This window comes from Microtus pennsylvanicus, chromosome 20 (genome assembly GCF_037038515.1).
Source record: "Microtus pennsylvanicus isolate mMicPen1 chromosome 20, mMicPen1.hap1, whole genome shotgun sequence".
NCBI lineage: Eukaryota > Metazoa > Chordata > Mammalia > Rodentia > Cricetidae > Microtus > Microtus pennsylvanicus.
In genome coordinates, this window is record NC_134598.1 from 13,694,890 (window position 1) to 13,713,056 (window position 18,167).

Below are 18,167 nucleotides of genomic sequence, written 5' to 3' on the forward strand. Positions count from 1 at the left end.
AGCTTTGTGTTTTTGTGAGACTCCTAACACTGGGAGCGGCTGTTTCTCTGGCTTTTGCCTGCTCTTGGGACTCTTTTCCTCATTTTGAATTGTCTTATTCAGTCTTGATATGAGGGCTTTTGCTTTGTCTTATGTATACAGTGTTCTGTCTGTATGTCTGCAGGCCAGAAGAGGGCACCAGACCTCATTACAGATGGTTGTGAGCCACCATGTGATTGATGGGAACTGAACTCAGGACCTTTGGAAGAGCAGCCAGTGCTCTTAACCTCTGAGCCATCTCTCCAGCCAGACTGTATCTTATTGTATCTTATTTTGTTCCGTTTGGCTGTTTCTTGGCCTACTCTGCTCTGAAGAGGAAACGGAGTGGGGCGTGCATCTGGGGCACAGAGGAGGCAGAGTGTGGAGCTAGGAGGAGTGAGGGGAGGGAAACTGTAGCCAAGATATATAATATGAGAGAAAAGAATCTCTTTTCAGTTAAAAAAAATGGCTTGAGAGGGGCTGGAGAGTTGGCTCAGAGGTTAAGAGCACTGGCTGCTCTCCCAGAGGTCCTGAGTTCAATTCCCAGCAACCACATGATGGCTCACAACCATCTGTAATGAGATCTGGCACTCTCTTCTGGCGTGTGGGCATACATGGAGACAGAATGTTGTATGCATAATAAATAAATCTTTAAAAAAATGGCTTGAGAGTAGAGGGTGGTTCTGCACAGAGGAAGAGAGCTGAGAAAGCATACAGTACATGCACAGAAATTGATGCCAAAGTTGGAGCTAGCTCTTTAAATTCTTGGATTTCCCATTCTCTCTATTTGTAGACTAGTAGAGGAGAATCTACTCTTTCTTCCACTTGTCTCTAATACTTCCATGAGGTTCGTGACTGCGATGAGCTGGAAAGCATGCCTACTTCCTTGAGTAGAAAGGAGGATTCCCTTTTAAAGAGTTCTTTTTAATTTTTAGCTATGGGGTGGGGCAGGCGATGTGCTCATGAGTGCAGGTGCCAGGGAAGACCAGGAGAAGGGATCAGATCCTCTGGAGCCCACGTGGGTGCTGGGAACTGAACTCTGGTCCTCTGAGAGAACAGTAGGCCTTCTTAAACACAGAGCCCTCTCTGCAGCCTGGAAGCAGGGTTTCTTAATCTTGTCATTGGCATTTTGATTTAAGTTTTTGTTGTTATTTTTTGGGGTTTTTTTTGGGGGGGGGTGTCTTTTTCAGGCGTTGCAGAGACTGGTCTGGAACTTGCTATATAGACCAGATTGCACTCCTCACAGAGATCTGCCTGCTTTTGCCCCCTAAATGCTGGAATTAAAGACATGTGCCACCATGTCTGGCTTTCCTTTTTCTATTCCTTGACAATAACTGTGGGTGACCATGTCAGAGGAGCAGCTAATGGCAATTGACTTTGGGGGATCGGCCTACCAGGAAGCAATGCTCTGATGGGTGAATCTTGGATAGGCAAGGCCCCCCTGAGAGCCTCGGACCCAGAATGCCTCTTGCTACTGCTGTGTCTTTGCATGTTTGCCACTGCCATTTTCCTCTGGTATCTGGCCTGGTGTGAGTGGGCATGGAGGGCTCTCCACTGCCCTTAATGGGGTGTGATTATCTCATGGAAATATCCTGTCCTACTGGGTATTTTTACCTATGGAGTATTACGAAGATGATTCCCTTCTAAGCTGAACTTAACTGAAGCAAGGATTTTATACAATAATAGTGTTTGTTTAAATAGAATTTTGATGATTGAGGTTTTTAATAAATACAGTAAAGGATTATAAGAGAGGTTAATTTAATGGAATTTTAACATAGGTAAAGGAGGATAAAATGTTGCCCCTGCCTCTGCTATATTTATAAAAAACAAAACAAGAAAGTGTCACGCAGCTAGTACACATGAATTTCTATCGAGGATCCATTTGGACTGTGGTTTAGATAATGATTTAGCGAAACAGTTGAGTCCCAGGAGCTAAGTTAGCTCAAGTTCCTTTAGCCTTAATTTTGGGAGAAGTGGTCACAGGTTTCGGTGTGCATCATCGCTAAACAAAGCTTTGAAAATGACTTAAGATGTTTTTGCTAAGTAGCTTTGAGGTATAAAATCCAAGAGGACAAGCTCAAGTTTTAGAAGGCACAGAGTTGAGTGAGGGACTTGTTAAGGTCAGGGACCAAGAACAAAGCAGCCCAATTATTATTAGCTGACACGCCTTTCTTGCTAGTACTGGTTGATGACCAAAGATGATGATTAATTCCTTGTACCCATTTCTGCCTTCAGCTTCCTGGTATTAAAAAATAAAAATAAAAAAAAAACTGTTGATGAGTGGGTATGCACCCTGAGGATTTAAAATAGAGCCCACTAGTTCTCTTTCATCTATAAAAGTTTAGGTTTGTGATTCGTCTAAGATTTCTTATTATTTAATTTGAGATAAATAATAAAATGATTGTTCCTTTCTTTGTAACAGCAAAATGCAGCCTGCCAGGAAAAGACCTGACTGAGAAGAATACCTTGTTTGCTTACACTTTGTTAATCTCTAACAAGGTGCTAGGCTATGGATTTACATGGATTCTTAGGAATCATTTGCTTTTCACCTGTAAAATGTAAAATGCTTAATCATGTAAAGGACTTATTCACGTATTAAAAACATGCTGGGTTTTTTTTACTTGTATTCATTGTAATCATTCACTGGAAAAATAGAATGTAATCACACTGTAATTTTTATATTGCTTGGAAGATTCTACTGGGATATATAAGCTATATGGGAAAAACAAAAGCATGCAGGAAGGAAAACACCAAGGAAGACGTAGAAGGGAGGCATCAAGAGAGATAGAGGGATATACCTGGATAGAGGTAAGAAAAGAAATAAAGAAAGCAGAGGAAGACAGAGAGAGAGAGAAAGACAGACAGAGAGAGAGAGAGAGAGAGAGAGAGAGAGAGAGAGAGAGAGAGAGAGAGAGAGAGAAAGCGTTTTCCCTTTTTCACTGGCCCCAGAGAATTAAGTTTTACTCACTCAGATAGAAAGCTCAAGTGAATTGATAGTCCATCAACTCTGTAGGCTCCTCCCCAAGTTATGACCTGCTGGAGGCTGGTCCTCATGGCAGAGATAACTAACTTTTAGCTTTCCTTTGGTCATTATTTGACCCTTCTTTATAGCACCTCATCCTCTGCCTATTTCTAAAAAGTCAATGTTTTCAAGGGCTCTATCCTAGGCCCTCCGAACCCCTCACTTACATACCATCCTTGTGTGACCTCTTTTTCCATGTTCCTGTGTTTTGTTCATGAATGCCAGGAATCATCCTCCATTGCTCCTCTACTTTGTTCACTGAGGCAGGTCTCTCAATCATCTCTGGAGCTCACAGATATGGCTAGTTTTGCAAGCCAGCTTGTTCTGAGGAATCTTGTCTCTACCTTCCTCTGCTGGAATTACAGGCAGGTCACTATCCCCAACAAGCCTTTACAAGGGATCCTGGGATCCTAAACCCTTGGGAAACATGCAGTTAAGCTATTAACCCATTTCTAGGCATATCTCATCTGTTCTTTCTCTCTCTGAATTAAAAATTGTTTCTGTAATTCTAAGAATATGCATTCAAGTGTTTCTTGTTTCGTATGTAACAGAGAAAGGTAAAGCAGGAGAGGTGGACATGTTTGGGCAACATTTAGTATTTGCCATAGGGGTTGGCACTTAAGCGCAGTCATATAGAAGTTTCTTAGCATGTGCAAACCTTGGTTCGATCTCACAAACAAAAGACATTGGCTGCATTTTATCTTTAGTAAATGCACTTACAAAGGAACTACTAGTAAGACAAGAAAAAACCCAGGACGAACTGTAGTGGATATTCAGTCTGCCCGTGACCTTGGGCTATCTGGCCCTATAGCGGTGATGCTTTTTGTCTGCCTACGTGACCTCTGATAAGGCAGGAGGGAAGGTGGATGTGCTCTCGTGAGTGGTGAAGACTCAGTCATCATGTGATCGATCCCCAGCTTTCTAAAGACTCTGCAAGTAGATTTGCCATATCTTGGATGCGTGGGTGTATTTTCCCCTTCATATATTAATAAATCCTTGATACGCCTTAAATAGATGCATGTCTATTCCTCTTAATAAGGAACAGCACTTAAAAATCTGGAGGTTTATTTTAAACATATGTTTGGAATGTCTACTCAATAGCTGGCCAGTGCCTGACATCCATCTGGTGCTTAGGAGTGACTTCAGGGGTAAGACATAAACGTAGATGTTATGAACCTGCAGAGAATATAGTAAGCCCCGAGAGTGATTTGAATCACCGGGGAAAGCCACTTAGTGAAGATCTGAGACCCAAGTCTCAACATTTAGAAGTTGAAAACGAAGCAGAAGGGTTGAAAAGGAAGCAGCCAAGGAAGCAGGAGAAGAGGACAAGGTGTTGATGACTCTGAAGTTAGATCATGTGATGAGCGAGTCTGTGCTGCTGAAATGGTAAGAAAATTGAGGATAAAGAGGTGTGTTTCTTTTATCTGATATGTTTTCCTGGAATGCTACTATGATACTGTAGACTTACATGTATATGATCTATAGCCTCATTTACTGTACTTTATTGTAGCTATTTAATCATCTGTGGCTCCCACTTATTGATCTCCATGACGACAGAGACCCTATCTACTCGAGTCACACTCATAATATAGTCATTGGCAGATAGTAACATCCAGATAAATATGTTTTCAATGGTGAATGAGTGAACCAAAGTTGTACAAAAGTCATTGACAATTCTCCTTCCCCAAAGAAGAAACAATAGTTACCTGACTCCGCAGCCCTAGTGTCTCATCCAATTTCAACAATCAAGGTCCTTAGACAGTCATGCTGGAGACAAGTTTGGGCTTAATACATGAGGATAATGTATGTATACGGAACAAGGTATGTGCACATTATGAGGAATAATTGAGAATGGACTGCAGAGTCTCTTCCAAACAAAGTTGTTGTTTTCCTTTATAATTCTGGAAATGATTGTGTAAAGAGCTTGTGGGTGGCAATAAAGGAGTGTTAGGGTTTCAGTTGCTGGAATGAAACACTTCAACCAAAAAGCAAGTTGGGGAGGAAAGGGTTTATTTGACTTACATAGGAAGTCAGGACAGGAACTCAAACATGGTAGGAGCCTAGGGGCAGGAACTGATGCAGAGGCCATGGAAGGGTGTTGCTTACTGGCTTGCTCAACATGGCTTCCTTAGCCTACTTTTTTTTTTTTAAATTTATTTATTATGCATCAGATCTCATTATAGATGGGTGTGAGTCCTCATGGGTTGCTGGGAATTGATCAGGACCTCTGAAACAGCAGTCAGTTCTCTTAACCTCTGAGCCATCTCTCCAGCCCAACTTGCTTTTTTATACAGCAGGACCACTTGCTCAAGGATGGTACCCCCCACGGTGAGCTGAGCCCTCCCCCATCAATCACATCCTCTACAGCCAAATCTTATGGAGGCCTTTTCTCAAGTAAAGTTTGCTCTTTTCAGATAACTCTAGTGTGTGTCAAGCTGATATAGTCAGCACAAGGAGTAAGGTAGATAATATAATCTCAGATACATTTATGAAAATAATTCTTAAGACAATCTTGTAAATAGTTGATTTTAGACAGATATAGTGATTTTTATCCTTCTCCATTTTTCTAATCATAGCCAGAGTAATTTTATAAGAGGAAAGACCTGATAACATTTTGTACCAATGAAAGGCTGTTTTTGAATTGTCCCCTCCATTCCTTGCAAGTCTCATCATAAGTTCTTTTCCTGTCTAATTATTATTATTAAACAGAATCTTGCTATGTAACTCCAACTAGCTTGGAACTCACAGTACAAAACAGGCTGGCTTGAACTTCAGAGGATGTTCCTGACTCGGGTTTCTTGTCTGAATTCTTGTCACACTCCAGGTGATCAACATTAGGTCCTTCTTCCTTGTTTCTGCCCCCCCCCTCTCTCTCTCTTCCTCTCTCCCCCTCTCTCTCTTTCCCCTTTCTCCCTCTCTCCCTCCCCCCTTCTTTCCCTAAGATACTCCTAGCAAAGACCAACTTGCTCCAAGCTTTTCTAGTATGCTCAGTTAGCTTCCCATGTATGTTTGCAAAATGTTCTGAACTGCTTCGAGCTAACAGTATTCACTGTATAATTGTCCACGTCTTATCTCATTTCCTTAGAAAAAAGCCTAGGACGGAAACATACTTTATATCTCATGCAATGCAGAGAAAGGCAAGTAGGAACTGTATTCACATACTCCTCGAATAAAGGAATAGTTGTCTTTTATTTATTTATTTACTTACTTACTTACGTTTTGTTTTTTGAGACAGGATTTCATTGTGCCTTGGCTGTCCTGGAACTAGTTCTGGAGACCAGGCTGGCTTCGAACTCACAGAGATCTGCCTGTCTCCGCCTCTCCGGAGTGCTGGGATTAAAGGCATGCGCCACTACTGCCCGGCCTACCTTTTATATTTTTAAATTGAAGTGTAAAATAAGTCTGATGAAGTAAAACAAAAGTTTGTCTTAAATGACACCAAATTGCAAAGCTTCGGGTTGCTTTCTTAGGAAAGTATATTTCATGAAATAAAGCGGACGCCCATGAAATAAAAAAAGCAATCATCAAATAAACCAGACCCATCAGAATGGACTCAGCATAGAAGACAGAAATACTGGGGAGGCAGGGCTTAATGGCTTACGAAATATCATTCATTCTTAAGCCTGGCTTTTAGGGATGGGAACTGAGGTAGGTTAAGTCTTCCGCAATGCTTGTCCTTAAACCTACAGGCTAATCGGAATTCCAGAGAGCGTGGTAAGCATTTATAAAGACGGCACAGCATTGTTAGGAAATATCTTAGTGGGGAAGTAAGTAGGAGGGAATGGAAGGGTGTGGGAAGGCCTGGGTAGTCAGGGAAGCCTTTCCGGTTTGAGACCTGGAAGATGAGCACAAGTCCCGGCCGTGTGGACACTGACACGTTCAATAGCCCGGATTTGAGGTCCCAAAGAAACTCAAGGGCACCTTGGCCGGACCTGGCTTCTGATGACCCCTGCTGGGAAGGTTGTTCGTTTTGTGACCATTCCTGGGGCCAGGCGACCTCGTCCTGCATCCTATCCCACCGGAGCGGAATCTGCTTCCAAGAGCTCAGCTCCTGCCCACCGCCGGCCGTCCGGAGCACCGAGCCCAGCGCGGCGGACACCGGAACAGGCCCGGGCTCGCCCGCCGCCGACTCCGCCCACCGCGGCCACGTGACGCGGAGTGTGACGTAGGAGGAAGGAGACGCCATTAGAGGGAGGAGAGGCAGCGCTCCCCTAGCCTCGGGTGCCTGACGTGGTGGCCGGGGCCCTTCATTCTGGGACTTTCTCTCGGGTCTCGGCCGCGGAGGACGCGGCGGGCACCGGGCTCGGCGGGCGCGTGAAGAGCCGGGCCCCGGGCGGAGCGGGCGCCGCGGCGGAGGTGGTGCGGGGCTCGGCGCGGCGCTGGGCTCGGGCGGCGGGGCAGCGGCGGGATGGCTGCGGCCGGCGGCGGGGCGGCGGCGGGCCGAGCCTACTCCTTCAAGGTGGTGCTGCTCGGGGAAGGCTGCGTGGGGAAGACGTCGCTGGTGCTGCGCTACTGCGAGAACAAGTTCAACGACAAGCACATCACCACCCTGCAGGTGCAGACCCCCGGGGGAGCCGGGCTGGGGACCTGCGCCCGCCGCTCTCCTCTGCCTCTGGCCTGTCACCCCGCCTTCCCATTGCCTCTCCCGATGGCCTTGGGGACACGCGGGGTCCGGGCAGCGTGTCGATGTCAAGACCGACCGAGGGAAGGAGCAGGGAGGGGAAGGACCCGGAAAAGTCCCCCAGTTCCCGGCGGAGGCTATGCAGGTCGGGGAGTCCCCGTCTGTGGGCTCGTTTTCCCCTCCGCGGCGCTTCCGCTGGGGCACCAGGTGTTTTCACTCTCCGGTCTTGAGTGTCAGCCCTTTTTCTTTCCCGGAGAAGTAGGAACTTAGCTGCCGATTCGAATTTGCGAACGAGGTGGTTTGTAACTTCAGCGCATCCTGATGACTAAGTGTTTATGCAAGTTCCATTTTGTCCTGTTTTCAAGTAAATGGAGTGGGTTTTTTTTTTAAAAAAAAAAAGCAAAAAACAAAAAAACCTACCCTTCGCTGGAAGGGTATTTGGAAACGACCGCTTGCTGGTGCCGGTTACGCAGTTTCATTGCAGCCTTCTTGAGTCTGGCCTGTGGGTCACTTGTTCTGGGAGGTTTCATCTCCGCACCTTGAAACATCATGTTGTGTATTGGCCAGCGATTGGTCTTCAAACTAACACCCAAAGCACTGACCTAAAAGGCTGGCTTTCTTCTACAGTTACATTGGAAGAGTTACAGTGTAATTGAGAGTGAAACCAGGCCATAGACGGAGCTAGGGTCTCCCGTTTCTCTTAAAAAAAAAAATTCAGTTTGCACGTATTAGAAGGAATTTACTTATTAGTCTGGTTTGATCAGATTGTCCAGAGGCTGATAAAGCTAGTGGACTTGAGTTTGAGCCTGTGGGTTCACATCTCACCTCCATTTATCTCTAAAGCCATACTCTCATCTTGGGTAAATGGCCTAACCTGTGTATCCCTAGGTTTCTCCTGCTACAATAGCCATAATGATCATAGAGCACACGGGGTTGCCAGGGTCGATATGGACAAGCACCTAGGACCTGAGATGGGGTAAAGACTCTGTTATTACTGCTCCAGCTGATACAATAGATCTTAGTCACTGTGAAGTGTGCTGGAACACGAATGCATAGTCTGATGGGTGTGACGTTTGCTGTTGGCGGCTATTATTAAACTACCGAGCGCAGAGTTTACAAAGATGCCCTGCTTCTGATTCCATGTTTTATTTTTACTCCTCTATTTTCAATTCTATATAGAGCCTAACTTCTGAAGAGGGGAATGGCAGGTGATACTGCCCACGTTAGTGATACTGTGGAGCCCATGCTCAGGCCTGGCTTTAGATTTTGAGCAGTTGTGGTGCCCTGCCTGCCTGTGGAGATTAACAAACACTTCATTTTAGACTTTCCTTTTTCTCAGTGTCGGAGAAAATAGAAATTACTACATTTGAAATCTTAATTGAAAAAATAATTTAGCTCTTTAACCTAAAATTTGCTCTTTGGAGTCCGGTGTTGTGACACACATCTTTAATTCCAGCACTCAGGTGGCAGAACAAGCAAATCTCCGTGAGGGTCTGCTTAACAAGTTCCAGGCCAGTTAGAGTTCTCCAGTGAGTCCCTGTCACAAAGATAAACAAAAAATTGTACTTCGATTATATATTTCTAAGACAGCCTCAGAGCTAAAAGTGACGGAAGATTTTGAACTATGAAAGAGGCCAGTGTCAATGAAGGACACCGGAAAGGTGAAGCTGTGGTCCGTCTCCGTGCCAGTAGCCTCACAGCTCATATTTTTATGTAACGTATTGGGAACAGATTCTGGATTTCATTACAGAGCTGAAGGTTTTGTGGTATGCTAACGCAAGGGAACAGGACTCTAATCCCTTCCTTGTGGGTAGCAATTCAGCTCATCTCAACAGTTGTCTGACTTGTGTCATCTATAAGATGTGTTGTTTTAATTTCAGAAGGAGGAGCTTGTGCATCAAAAGATAGGCGAGGAGTAACGTCACAAACCACTTGTCTTTCAAGTACTCTGTGTCTAGAGAACAGCGGTTAAAGTACCCTTTAAAGTACTTGGTTTACAAAACACTAAAGCGTTTTGAAAAGTGTACAAGAAATGTTTAAAAAAAACTTTACAGCACTGGCAGGAGCCATAGACAGTTAGTGGTTCACTGTTCTGTCCTGTGTTGCTCCAAGCCCCCACCCCCCTTTTACACATCTTGAAGGTCCAGGCTGGGCACACTGCTAAGTGTAGATGTTTGCCTAACATGCCCAAGGCACGGGGTTCATTTGGAGGGAAGATGGAGCTGATGCGATTGAAAAGTTACTATGCCTGGAGGTGTTCATGTCCTTTTATGTCTCACGCCAAACAAGTTTTTCTCTCGGTAGAGCCAGAATCTGTTTTAGTCTTACTTCTGCCCTCTGAATCTTGGTCTCATATGACATTCCTTGAGGTAGTTAGAGATGGATATCATGACCTCTCTAGTCTTGCCTTCTAGTCCTGGAATTGGATCTCTACTGGTATTTAAAATCCATCCTCTTCACTATTCCTTTTCTTTTCCTTTCTTTCTTTCTGACACATCTTCCATTGTTGCTTAAACTGACCCGAAATTCCCGGTCCTCCTGCCTCAGTCTCCAGAGTGGCTGAGATTACAGGTGTCCACCCTGGTACCTGGTGATGGCCTCCTTTTCTTTGAGATGCTTTGAGCTGTAGAAATGGCTGTGATTCTAGGCTGGCTTGGGCTGAACAGATAGATAGGAGGGGACTGGAACCTTTGGGGTAGTTCTGACATTGATCAATACTGGGTTTGCCATCAGCTCAGTATCTTTATCTTAATTGCCTGGAAAAAAGCCTGTGTCCTTCAGATTCTCTGTTTGTTGACTTTGTAATAAAGCTTTTTTCCCCAATGTGCTTGACCTGATAAAAGTTGGCTTCAATTTGCACCAAAGTTGACTTTGATTTGCACAGTCCTTAAAGCTTGTCCATTTTTATTTTACTGTTTTTTAAGGATGGGTAAGTTTTAGTTCAGAGTTTAATGGTACAGTCATGGCAGGGGACATGGTGACAGGATGTGAGGAAGCAGCAGGTCACATTGCATCTATGGTCAGGAATCCTTTAAGTCTTGATTTAATTCCCACCCCACCCCAGAACATAGTTTCAGCCCTTTTAGGCCAGTGTTCTGTATTGGGTTCTACGAAGAAGAATAAGATGTGGAACCTACTGTCTAGATTACCTGCTTTTTAAATTTTCTCACCTGAGGATTTGGTATGAATACCTTCATTGAGCTGGGTAGTGGTGGTGCACACCTTTAATCTCAGCACTTGGGAGGCAAAGGCAGATGGATCTCTGTGAGTTTGAGGCCAGCCTCGTCTACAGAGTGAGTTCCAGGACAGCCAGGGCAACACAGAGAAAAACCCTGTCTCAAAAACACAAAAACAAAGAAAAAGAATACCTTCACTGTTCTCTTCAGTTCATAAAGATTTAGAAAAGGAAGAAGGGGGGGGCATATACAGAGCTTGGTAGCTAGTCCCGAGCTGTCACCCCATGTGGTGATGCATGGCCAGAGGAGGTTTCTTTAGCCATGCACTGTCTTAGGATTGGATTTTTTTCATAGCATCCATGATCCTGCTCCTCTTCTCCATGAGTGGGAATCAGCTAGTAATGGAGCTTTCCCTCTATGGGCTACTACACGTGGTAGACACAAGTCCTTTAGTGAAGTCTCAACAGTTATTTCAGCACCAATGCTCTCCTAACTCTTTCCCTCAGTATGTTAGTCTTGCCCACAAGACTTGTCATGAGATCCTTGTCAGATGTAGATAATACATTGTGTTTGAGCAGCACCCGGTTCTATCGGGAAGTCGTGTGATGTGGTGGAAAGAATAGTAGGACTTTGAAGTTAGAGTGAGTTATAGGACCGTTGGGCACTAAACTGCCCCACCTATGAAATGGGAATGCTTCCTTCATAGGTCTCTTCCCGTGGATGACATGACAGATAGCCATCCCATGCAAAGTTCCTAACAGTGTCTTAAACACTGTTTGGTTCTGGAATCAAACCAGGGCTGTGCTAGGCAAATACTAAGTTATAGCCCATGTACATGTTTGTTAAATAAATGTTGAATGTTAGTTACATGCTGTTGAGTGAATACCACAGTACTTAATCTATGTTGCTTTAATGATAACTCGGTCAGAAAATGTCATGGGATTAATTTGACTTGGCTTATGTAATGTTGAGAACCCATATTGTCTTTGAGCAATCACTACATTATTCGGGTCTGGGAAGGGGGCTTTAGTCATGCAGGAGTTCCTAAGTTCCTAACACTCCACATGGTTCATACCTATAAACCCAGACACAAGTGGATATCTAGGGCTTTCTTGACTGCTAGTCTAGCTAAATTGGTAATCTCCAGATTCAGTGAGAGAGCCTGCCTCGAAGAGTAAGGTAAAGGAGGCTAAAGAGATAGCTGAGGTGATAAGAGCACTTTCTGGCCTTGTAGAGGGTGGGAATTCCGTACCCAGCACCCAAGTCGGGTATCTCACAAATGCCTGTAACTCCAGCTCCATTAGACCTGATACTCTTTTCTGACCTCCATGGGCACCTTCACAATACACACACATCTTTAAAAAGGTAGACATAAAGAAAGACACAAAATTAATCTCTGGCCTCTACAGCATGCACAAACATGCACGCTCTGCCCCCAAAATGAAAGTACAAACACACATGCAGTGTATTGAAAGCTGATTGTGGTGGCACACATCTGCATCTCATCATTCTAGAGGCTGAGGCAGGAAGATTATGAGTTCAAAGCCAGCTTGGGTACAGAATGAGTCTCTTTCTGTCTCTCACGTACATAGACAGAGGCTAGGGTTATAGCTCAGTTGGTATAAACTGATTGCTTTGTACGCACGAGTTCCTGGGCTTCATCCCCATATAAACCAGCTGTGTGCTACAGGGCTGTAATCCCCGCACTGGGAAGGGTGGAGATCAGAAATTCAAGGTCATCCTCAACTATGTGGAGAGATTGAGACCAATCTAGACTGTAGACTGTTTCTCAACAACAGTAGGTTAATTGGAAAGTGATATGTGTATTTAATTTTAAAATTATACCCATTCTAGAATTTGGCCTGGAGTTGACATTGTAATCATGGTATCTGCAGTGCTTTAGTGTTTTAATGCTTCTATTTCCAGAGCTTCTCCAGGTCATTTACATTGTAGAGCAATTGTATAGGCAAGTTCTCTGAAGTAGCACTTGAATTTGTGGAGTGTGTGTGTGTGTGTTTTAACTGATTGAATCAGACAAGAAAAACTGGTGAAAAAGTTATAATTTTTTTCCTATGGAACATATTAAGATAATGCTATTGATTCTAAGGACTCAAATTCAAACATTTAAAGGTGTGTGCGTGCTTGCACATGTGTGTGGACATGCCTGTGCCCTGTACAACTTTCAGGACTCAGTTTTCTCCTTCACAGTGGGTCCTGGGCATCACTCAGGTCATCAGACTCTGTAGCACGTGCCTTCGTCCTGAGCCTTCTTGTCAGCTCAGGAGATGTTTTTATTTGTACCTACTCTGCATTAGACATTGTACTAGCTGGAGATCAAAAGATGAGTATGCACCGTAAGGCAGCTTTCTCTCCTTCTGAAAGGATTTCACCATTTCCGAGGTAATTACCCATTTCCGTGCATTTAGTTCTGCCTTGTGTATGTGGTCTTTATATCTGCACTCCTGGGTGACCATTTCCTTTACTTCAGTTGTACCCTGTATGTCCTCACTGAAGGTCCTTATCAAAGATTGCACACTCTACTGTAGGTGACTTCTGTAATGTTTAACTAATCTCTGTAAAAAGGAGCAGTGTTTATATTTAAAATCAGAACCATCTTCTTCCCTTTTGGGGTGTAACTAAAGAATTCCACCTGTCTACTCCAGAAGTTTGGATTCAGGTCCTCTTCTTGGGTTGTAACTATAGAATTCTACCTGTCTACCCCAGAAGTCAGGATTTGGTTCCTCTTTTTGGGATGTAGCTGTGGAATTCTGTCTGTCTACTCCAGAAGTCTGGACTAGGTTCCTGGCTTGACGAGTAAAATCGTGCTGGCAGCCTGCCTGATCAAGACTGATGGTGACATTTCAGGACTGAGACCACCAGGACTTTGAATTAGGCTTCCAGCGTGCCACAGAGAGAAATGCTGGGCCACTTTCGTTCCGTCAAGGCTTGTTTCTTAATCATACTTCACCTCTTCAGTAAGCGTGGCATTCGGGTTCTGCAGTTGTATGCCTTGTATCATAGTTTCTCATCCAAGAATCTTGCTTTTCTTGTTTCTGAGATTGTTTAGAATGTATGTGAAGGTTTTTAAGTAGCTCTGAATCCCATGTGGCTGTTTTTAGCCAACCCACTGTGTTTACACAATAGCTGCAGGATTTGCAGTCATTACCTCCGTCCTACTAGCTCCATGAAGGCCGTAGAAGGTTGGGCAGTTATACATTCATGCATTCATTTGTGAGGTAGTATCACAGATGGTAGCCCACACTGGCCTCTAACTCGTGGTTGCCTTGGTTCAGCTTCCTGAATGTGGGGATTAGTAAAGGTGCCCAGGTCAAATTTTGTTTCTTTGTTTTGTTTTTAAAGAGAATGATTTCTGAAGTTAGAGAGATATGCGCACTGACTACTCTTCAGAGTACGCTGCTTCGGTTCCCAGCAACCACATGACACTCTGATAACCTCCTCTCACATCCAAGAGCACCACACACATGTGGAGTATGTGCGTGTGTGCAGGCAAAACTCTCAGACACATACAATAAAATAATCTATCTTTTAAAAGTTTCTTCTGATTTGTGGGTAGAAATTCAAAGCATGAAAGGGTTTCATATCTGCCATTTTCTGCTTTTTACGCTAATCTACTTCTGAGACATTTACAGCAAGAATAATAAAAACCCAGAGACAGATAGTGGGGTTCAACCTGAAGGTCAGAAAAGCAAAGCAGCTAAGCCACTAGAGAGCTCTTACCTCTATGAAATCTTTAGACTGAGAGTGAATTCCTGTCTTATCCCACTTTTTGTTATTGATATTTATTGAGCTCTACATTTTTCTCTGCTCCCCTCCCTACCTCTCCCCTCCCTCTTCAACCCTTCCCCCAAGGTCCCCATGCTCCCAATTTACTCAGGAGATCTTGTCTTTTTCTACTTTCTACTTCCCATGTAGATATTAGATCTATGTGAGTTTCTCTTAGTGTCCTCATTGTTGTCTAAGTTCTCTGGGATTGTGGTTTGTAGGCTGGTTTTCTTTGCTTTATGTTTAAAAACCACCTATGAGTGAGTACATGTGATAATTGTCTTTCTGTGTCTGGGTTACCTCACTCAGAATAATGTTTTCTAGCTCTACCCATTTTCCTGCAAAATTCAAGCTGTCATTTTTTCTGCTGTGTAGTACTCCATTGTGTAAATGTACCAATTTTCCTTATCCATTCTTTGATCGAGGGGCATTTAGGTTGTTTCCAGGTTCTGGCTAGACAAACAAAGCTGCTATGAACATAGCTGAGCACATGTCCTTGTGGCACGATTCAGCATCCTTTGGATATATACCCAAAAGTGGTATTACTGGGTCTTGAGGAAGGTTGTTTACTAATTTTCTGAGAAATCGCCACACTGACATCCAAAGGGGTTGTACCAGCTTGCATTCCCACCAGCAATGCAGAAGTGTTCCCTTTTTCCCACAGCCTTTCCGGCTTAAGTTGTTATCAGTGTTTTTGATCAGGTGTAAGATGGAATCTCAGAGTTGTTTTGATTTGCATTTCTCTGATGACTAAGGATGTTGAACATCTCCTTAAGTGTCCATCAGCCATTTTAGATTCCTCTGTTGAGAGTTCTCTGTTTAGGTCTGTACTCCATTTTTTTTTATTGGATTATGTGTTCTTTTGGTGTCCAATTTCTTGAGTTCTTTGTATATTTTTGAAGATCAGAGCTCTGTCTGATGTGGGGCTAGAGAAGATCTTTTCCCATTCTGTAGGCTGTCGTTTTGTCTTGTTGACCATGTCCTTTGCTTTATAGAAGCTTTTCAGTTTCAGGAGGTCCCATTTATTAATTGTTTCTCTCAATGTCTGTGCTGCTGGGGTTATATTTAGGAAGTAGTTTCCTGTTCCAATGTGTTCAAGTGTACTTCCCACTTTCTCTTCTAGAAGGTTCAGTGTGACTGGCTTTATGTTGAGGTCTTTGATCCATTTGGACTTGAGTTTTGTGCATGGTGGTAGATAAGGGTCTATTTTCATTCTTCTACATGTTGATATACAGTTATGCCAGCACCACTTGTAAAATATGCTTTCTTTTTTTCATTTGATACTTTTGCTTCCTTGTCAAAAAACAGGTGTTCGAAGATGTGTGGATTGATATCCGGGTCTTCTATTCAGTTCCACTCATCCTTCTGTCTCTTCTTACGCCAATACCAGGCTGTTTTCAGTGCTGTAGCTTTGTAGTAGAGTCTGAAGTCAGGGATTGTGATGCCTCCAGAAGTTCTTTTATTGTTTTGGCTATCCTGGATTTTTTGCTTTTCCATATGAAGTTAAGTACCATTCTTTCAAGGTCTTTGAAGAATTTTGTTGGGATTTTGATGGGTATTGTGTTGAATCTGTAGATTGCTTTTGGTCTCATCCCACTTTATATTCCTCTCCAGTGCTGGGATTAAAGGTGTGCACCACCACTGCCTGGCCTACATGGCTGACTAGTGTGGCTGTTTTTCATTCTGGTCTTCGGGCAAGCTTATTTATTAAAACACAAATAATATATCACTATATTTCCCCTTTTTGTCTAAAATAAAAAAGCTTATAACTAATATAAGAAAACTATATACAAGTAACAATAATAACTATGTATAATATATACAGGCAACAAATACATCAACAATGTATAGTTCATTTGGGTTAATTGTTAAGTCTGGGGAAAGGTAGCTGTATCATTTGTTGTTCAGTCTCTGTGTAATGGGAAAGTGCAGGGTTTGATTCCTGGCTAGAGTAGTCTGTTAGGCTGGGTCATCTCAGCTAGTTACTTCGAAATTGTTCTGAACAGTTTGTAGTCCAAAGCTGATCATTAGGTGTGTTTTTCAGCTTAGTGGTATTATCATAGTCCTGGAGGAATCGTCCTTTTGGAGACATGTTCATGGTTCACTGCAGAAAACTGATAGAGACTCAAACCTGAAATCATGTACAGGAAGGTAGATGAAACTTTTTTCCAGAATTAGTATTCTATATGACCATTAATATCAGAACAAAAAAATTTAAATGTATATAAATACATCAATCTTATAAATCTTTTACCTTAAGAAAAATTGTTAAAGAGTCAATATAAGGCTGGGCGGTGGTGGTGCACACCTTTAATCTTAGCACTTGGAGGCAGAGGCAGGCAGATCTCTGTGAGTTTGAGGCCAGCCTGGTCTACAAGTGCTAGTTCCAGGACAGGCTCTAAAGCTACGGAGAAACCCTGTCTCGAAAAACAAAAACAAACAGACAAACAAACAAAACAAACAAACAAACAAAAAAAGAGTCAATATAAAACCAAAGGATTATGAGATTAGTGGCAATAAAGTAGTCCTTAAATATTTTTCTTCTGTCCATATCAGGTGGCTTTTCTGACATGAGATAGATATTATGGATTTTATTTTAATAAGTATGCTTGGATTTAGGGAAAGAGAGCCACGCTCCAACTTCAAAGCTATCTTTAATTGGACTGGGACTACAGAAGACCATTTGCATTGTGTGTCTGTAGAGAATGGCAGAAACAAACATTTGATAAGAATTAGGAAATTGTATTCTGTAGGAAAAGTGATGTACCAATTGGCCAATTTACTCTTTTTCTTGGGACTTTTTCCTTGGATGATTTGTCCTTTTTTCTTCAGATGTCTCATTTGTCCAGGGCCTTTAGATTCCTTAGCTGGATGTCTTTATTCTCTTGAAAAGACAGAAACAAAGCCCTACCCCAATCCAGATTTGGGGGATTCTCTTTTGGCTAGTTATATCTCATCAAATGAAAAGCATTTGTTAATTTTATAGGTTACTTTAGATTAAACAGCCATGCTGTTTGATGAACTATCATCTCTTCTAATTAAAAGGTATCTCTTCTTCAAATCGAATATTTATCAATTTTGATGGTATCCGTAGCTTTTCTTCCCCTGTGGAAACAAAACTAAAACCCCTTCTCCAAGGTTAACACATGTCCTGGTTTCCATTCTGAGGTCAGCACATCTTTAAAATATATCGGTTGATTTAATTCTGTAGTTTTTGCAGTGTCTCTCTGCAGCTGTTTTTCCTTTCTCATTAGCACTTAAAGAATTCAAAGTTAATAAAGCATTATGATATCTGTTTCTGGCCATATTTATCACTCTGTTTATTAAACATATCCTTTAGAGTTTGATTTGATCTTTCTGTAACTACCTGGCTCTTACAATTGTGTGGTATACCTGTAATATGCTTTATATTTATTTATTTATTTTTTAAATTTATTTATTTTTTATGTATTCAATATTCTGCCTGTGTGTATGCTGCAGGCCAGAAGAGGGCACCAAACCCCATTACAGATGGTTGTGAGCCACCATGTGGTTGCTGGGAATTGAA

The 18,167-nt window shown here is 42.8% G+C and overlaps 1 protein-coding gene across 1 annotated transcript in view; it reads left to right on the forward strand.

Annotated features, from left to right (window-relative positions):
- The first annotated feature begins 7,308 nt into the window (after window positions 1–7,308).
- Window positions 7,309–18,167, forward strand: part of Rab21 (RAB21, member RAS oncogene family) — a 37,133-nt gene continuing 26,274 nt past the window's right edge. Inside the window, exon 1 of the mRNA XM_075954740.1 lies at window positions 7,309–7,595. Coding sequence (XP_075810855.1) covers window positions 7,449–7,595 — 147 coding nt within the window. The 5' untranslated portion in view covers window positions 7,309–7,448. The remainder of the gene's footprint in view (window positions 7,596–18,167) is intronic.